The sequence below is a fragment of the Trachymyrmex septentrionalis genome, unplaced genomic scaffold, assembly GCF_001594115.1.
Source record: "Trachymyrmex septentrionalis isolate Tsep2-gDNA-1 unplaced genomic scaffold, Tsep1.0 scaffold19, whole genome shotgun sequence".
NCBI lineage: Eukaryota > Metazoa > Arthropoda > Insecta > Hymenoptera > Formicidae > Trachymyrmex > Trachymyrmex septentrionalis.
The window spans coordinates 3,303,951-3,310,526 of NW_017305071.1; the positions used below are offsets into that span (position 1 = coordinate 3,303,951).

At 36.0% G+C, this 6,576-nt stretch overlaps 1 protein-coding gene across 1 annotated transcript in view; it reads right to left on the bottom strand.

Annotated features, from left to right (window-relative positions):
• The window catches only part of LOC108746839, a 55,888-nt gene that overhangs the window by 27,714 nt on the left and 21,598 nt on the right, over positions 1 to 6,576 (bottom strand). Inside the window, exons 4-5 of the mRNA XM_018483854.1 lie at positions 3,654 to 3,662; positions 760 to 834 (exon numbers count right to left, since the gene is read on the bottom strand). Coding sequence (XP_018339356.1) covers positions 760 to 834; positions 3,654 to 3,662 — 84 coding nt within the window. The remainder of the gene's footprint in view (positions 1 to 759; positions 835 to 3,653; positions 3,663 to 6,576) is intronic.

Here is a 6,576-nt window from a genome sequence, read left to right on the forward strand (position 1 = left end):
GATTCAATCACTATTTTTCCATCTAATGCATATATATGCATATATTTCTTTAATACATACGTGATGCGTATCACGGTATCCTAGCCTAATGTGTTTTACACTAGGTCGCTACGTGTTACTTTAGAATAATACAGGAGAGGAGTAAATAGAAATAAGGAGATTCAGAACTGAAATTGGCTAGAACACACTTACGTGAAAGAAAATAGCGTGGAAATGAGGATAAAATGCAGCACGTTTCGTATGAAAAGAAAAGAAAACCCAGTGGTTAAGTTAAGTTTTGGTCACCGGTCTCTTACCGGAAATTGAAACTTAAAATTAAATGATATACGATCTAATTTCTCTCTGACGTCCGTTTCCCTACTTCTTCTGATATTACTTCTTGCTACACTCGTATTATCTCTATCTCGCAATTAGAAAGTAAACGTCCTTTCGCTTTTAAAACTTTTCTCTCATCCCCCCATTCATTACGCGAGGGTTTCCGAATAAAGTACAACACGTAGAAAGAAAGTATCGAAACTTCGCTGTGTGATTTATGTGACACTAATTAATACAGTAAATTGCGTCGTCCACGCAATGTTAACTTTAAAAAATGTCATTGAAAAAGAGCTTAGCCGTTGTAAAGATTATTTAAACATCAGCGGGACGACGCGATGATAGCCAACCCTCCTCTTACAGGGTAAGCATGTTTCTCTTGGTTTATTAACTGGTGACATGAAGTGGTAAGGGTGAAGTATATATGACTAAAGGGTAAGTCCTTACCAGCTCCTCGTCGTTCAACGTCGCTCGAGGTACGGCGGATGTGAGACCAGCGTTCCTCTTCGTCGCTGCCATGGTCTGAGAAAAGATAGGAATTAATGTGCATCTGATAATGAAATAATAACACCTGATACCTTTCAGTCTCTCTATCGCATAATAAATGATAATCCTGGGACTGAGAAACTGTAAGGAAGAAAGAAACAAAGAAAGAGATAGAGAAAGAGGAGAGCGAGAAAAAAAAATGAAAGAAAAGCATAAAGTTGAATCAAATAAATCGAGAGAAGCCGCGAAGAAACGTATGTAAACGAATATGAAAACATGGAGAAATCTTTGAAAAATGTTATTTACAGATATTTATCGACATCGAGATCAAAACTTCACGAGTTAAAACAAAAGTGAGTGACACTGACTTCTCAAATAACGGGAACTATTCAAAAGTGATAAGATATACATATTTTGAAATTCTTAATATTAATCAATCAAACGTGAGTATATACATTTCCAAAGAAACAACTTCACATCGAGATTAAACTGCATCTGTCGTAGTGATATAATAAAAACTTGCGAGATAGAAACAAATTGAAAGCCGAAGGGAAATCTGGTGACGGAAAAATCTTGTGATGTATAAGCGGTGATATTACATGCCAAGTGAAATATCGACAAAGTTAAACTTTTATTTACAAGTTTTATGAAGCGAGTATAAGTGTGAGTTATATATAATATATACACACATCGAACGCTCGTTAGAAATGTTTCGCAAAATGTTACGGAAAATGCTATTCTATATTCTATATTCTATATTTAATCTCAACAGTCTTATGTAATCGCGAACTTTGATAATTTTACATATTACATCCAACAAACACGTTTCTGAAATAGAATTCGCAAATTCAACGAATTTGCCGACCGCGCCGTTTGAACATATTTTATGACGAATATCGGAGAAGGTGCAGGATATTTATTCGTGCAAACGTTGCGGATTAATATAATATCTGTCCGATTATCTTTGCGCATAGTCGCGTGCATAGAGAAAATTAATGTAGTGGTTAACAAACAAGGTTGCAAATATTAAGACCGGCAGTGAGATCCAACTCAATAAGTTCTGGATTATGTGCTATCTGGATTATATGTTCGTCGAGAACCATGGCGGAAATTGTACTGGAGGCTAATCAAAGGCTGGACCCCTGCTTAATAAGACCGAGTAGGTAGGTTTCAATGCGGTGTAGATTTGCATGTGCGATTGGGAACGCATATATATGAATCTAATATTGAAATTAGAACGAAGAGAGCGATAGTAAGAAAAGACAGTAAAGGGCAAGAACCAGGAAGCGAATGGAGCGGAAACGTCAGGAGATGTGTAAATCAGTTGATGGAGTAACGATGATAGAGAAGAGTAAAAGAGAGAGAGAGAGAGAGAGAGAAAGACAAAGAGTGAAAGAGACAGAGCTTAGGTGAATTTCTACGGAAAGAAAATCTAATCTAATTAGCTTATAGGTGTTTTTGGGTAGGTATGGTGCGCAATAGAATTTGTGTGTTAGCATAGATTTTAATTAAGATATTATACACGGAGCCCCGCGAACCGTGCATGCGCTATTGTTTGAGGCGATCAAGCGCTTACTCTGTACATGCTAATATCACTTTTATCGGCTATAACCCACGTATGCCGTTGCAACGGTGTTTTTCTAATGCGTCCTCTGATCAGGAGGGACGAGGGATACTGCGACGCAGCACGGGAAGAGGGGCACCAAGGCAATTTAATTCTGTCTCTTGTGAGAATCTCGCGCAATATCATTTTTCTTAACGATGTTACCGAGTCATCTCCTTCGCTTCGTTTTTCCCATTTCCTTTCGTCACGAGATAGAAGCGAAGGAGTGAGATGAGAGAAATGGAAATAGTATTAGCGAATCAAAGAAAGCTTTCACTAAAGTACATTGTCCTCCAAATTTTCTTTGATCAAAACATCTACTTACGACTCGTATAATATTTTTATAACTTCTCTTAACACATGTTATTATATTTACAACTATCAAGACGTTCGTGCAATGTCGACGCTGGTACACTGAATGGTTTCGTATATGTACAGGTGAGGGACATTATCGCTACGAGGTAGAACAAAATCTAATGGGACTACCGTTTTTATCGACAGCTTGAAAACTACTGGATGATCACATTGATTAAGTTCGAATGCACACGCGAAATAGATAATTATTTTAGAAAAATTCTTTCGAATCGTTAAATCCGTTTTTGCATAATTTTTGATTGACTTCGTAATCGGAGTCTGTAAAAACTGTAAAAACTGTAAAAACATTCGCATGCGGAACACAAAGTTACGAATAAGCCATCGAAAAAGCATATAACAATGCGTTTCGTTGAAGTGCAAACATCACATTGTCTCTCCGACTATAATTTAACGAGTGGCTAGAGATTTGATATATTATTTTCTCACATTCGATATTTCATACATGGGAGATAGAAATTGCATGTTCCGCAGATAACAAAATTACTTTGGTATCTATTTACTAACGAGTAGATAGACATGTAACAGAATCATAAATTAAATTAGAGATGTAATCAAGAAGTTTCTACACCGCTGACTCTGTTCCATCGAGAAGAGCGCAACTTTCAACGATTCGCAGAGAGGGGAGCATACACATCCCCTTATTGCAAGTAATCAACAGAAAAAAAAAAAAAAAATATAACGAATTAGAAATAAACCAATCGAGAGCAAATAACTAAGAGAGAAATGTAAATCGCGCGTAGAACAAACGAAAGGATGTAAATAAAAAAAAAAAAAGATAATAACAGCATATAGACAGTGAGAATAAGAATTAAAAATTCACATGCAAACGTTCGAGCAAGCTTTTATTGACTTGGCTAAGGAGGCATTTAATTAGTACCTTCAAGACCTGGAGGTAGAGTTTTTGAGATTTTTTGAGAGGTTTTTTTCAGTGAGTGGTTTTGTTTTTTTCAGGTGTTCAGGTGGATACAACAACGGGCGCCACAGAGAACAAACAAAGAAAATAGCATTATATGCCGATTAGTACATGTAGTCACTTGCATTTTTTTTTTTTTTTTTTAGTTAAATTATGATATAGATATAGATGTTTTAAAAGTTAGACACAAAAGAGGCACAAAGACGATTAATTAACGGACGTTAATTAGGACTTGATTCATCACGAAGAAATAATTACAAAAGTATGAAAAACAGAGTTATCCTCTTTTGTTGAAGATCAAGTTTTAGTAATTTGCGTTTTAGAAATTTATATCTCCGTGGTGAATTTAAACGACCGAAATTACTGAGCGATAATCGCCTTTTACACGTGGTCGGTCAATTTCGTTAGTTCGACATTGATATATAGGCGATGCGTGATTCGTCACTGCTATTGCAATTTTTCCGGCGAATAACGCGGAACATTTTTGCGGTTATAACCCAGTAATCTTTTCGCACTTTTTGCGGACTGCCTGGACAATTTTTTCCATGTCACGATACCACATGTAAATATATTTCACGTCGCGAGACTTCGGGATTCTAGGGTTATATAAGATATGCACAACAATTATATGTTAACATTAAACAAGGAGACAAACATACAGGGAGACAGACATCGGATTACGGGATCTAAAAATGATGAAGGATATCTATATTTGGAACTGGAGTGCAATGCTATTTTTTAAAAAAAAAAAAGGAAAGATAGATCGGTTCTTTTTTAACACCGAATCAAATGTAAAATCCGTTGGAAAATGTAATTAAGATTCTTAAGTGATCTCAAATCTACAATTTTCAAAATGGGACGCGTTAAATACATTTTCGGGTTAATTAGAAAATTCAATTTTCCATTATTTTGTTCTGAAATGAAAATTACATTTTACTGCCACCGTTTTACTGTCGTAGTATTAAATTAAATCACGTTTTCCGCGACACACTTATCCTCACTAGGCTTTTCTCTGGAGCGCGATCGATAAACTACTTAAGAATTTCATTTAAAGCATCACGCACTAGTTGCACGCACGCGAGCTTTTAGCTTACAATGGCATCCATGACGTAGACAAGACATTTTTATTATCGTTTCGAGCACGTGCGTCATTATCGTGTATATAATCGAGATGAAACAGGTGTGCAGAATATCTCTACACTTTATAAACAACTCAGTGTCATTGTTTTACACTCCTTTCTTTCTTTTGTAAATAAAACTCGATTGGATATTTTTATCGATTTATTGATTAAAATACGCAATCGCGGAGGATGATTTACTTAAGAGAGTTCGTCTATTTGTCTTTATTCTACACGTTGTTTATGTATGGCCAGCGAGATAAATGGTCGCGAATATATCGACAGCTCATATGAATTTCAAATCGTGAGTTTTCTACTATTTTCGACCGATCGAAGATATAAAGGCACCGCTTGAGTACGAATCGCATCAGCGAATTGCGAATTTAAATTTTGCGGCAGAAATGTTCTTGCGACCATTGTGAACATGATCGTCATTGGCACGATTAAATTTTGTTGAAATAATGAAATCTCTCAGTCGTATTATGCACATTTAACGAATCAATGAATTTTATTTTATTCATTTATTCATGGATATATTTAGGACGTTAACAGGTAGAGTAATTATCAAAGGACTATGAAATGTGAAGTGTTTCTTTTTTTATTTGGAAATTTCAGGGAAAAGGAGGAATTACATTGAGAGGAAATATTTCGTCAGATTTGCTCGTTGGAGCATTGCGATGGCTTTTAGAAAAATTAGCAATTCGATTCGTCGCAGGAAACGACGGTAACACTGAAACGTAAAACACGCAATTAGGTCACGACGAGATACACGCTTCTTACGAGCCGCATCGGAAGATCTTCCGTTTCGTCTCGAAATTTCAACGAAAATGCCATTCATGATTTCAGTTTTATCCTCTTTGCTTTCGTTCCACGGTAGATCCTCGGATACGTCGTGCATGATACACAGAGTTAGATCTCGCGACGAAGGTACATATTTTAGAACGTCGTCGTCGTCGTCGTCGTCGTCTCGCGAGATGGAAATAAAGTTAAAGAAGAAGCGATGGCTATTTTGTAATCGAGAAAACGTTGCGTTTCCGCTGGATGACAAACTAATTAAGCTTTAGATAACTTTCAGTTATAATTTCCTGCTGCGCTCACTAATATATTCATAAAAGAAGTTGAGAGAAGACAAGTCCTTTACAGCTTTCTCTTTAAAAACGTGGCAAGATAAATAAAATGCAAAGTAACGATACCGCTCGTGGTCGTCGGATATGTATTATTGAACATTATTAGCATAATCGAGTGCACGTGCCACTCGATTGATCGGTACGTCGAATATTGATTTATATTTTACAGCTCGCTTCGACACTTAAATCGGTACATCTCACACGATACGATTTACTGCGTTCGCCCGCATTTCTACAATTCTATTTACAGTCTAAAAAATATTGCTGTGGATTTAACATCATGCGGTGTGTGTATATATACAAGTTCTGAGCGTATTAACATCAACATGATGTGGATTTAACCTCATGTGGATTTTAAATCAATATCATGATGTTGACATAAACATCAGAGATTATAAATCCACATCGTGTGTTAATATTAACACTAACGCTTGAGAATTATATAGACACCGTATAACGTTAAATTCACACCGATATACTTTATAGTGTTATACAGTAACGCAGTAGCAATCATTGGCTTTCGCTTTTATAATAGCATTTTAGATTGTACCACATTTAAATACGCAAATTTTAAATACACGATCTAATTAACTAACTTTAAATGTTTGCGATTCACAAACTATTAGCCACGATATTTTGATA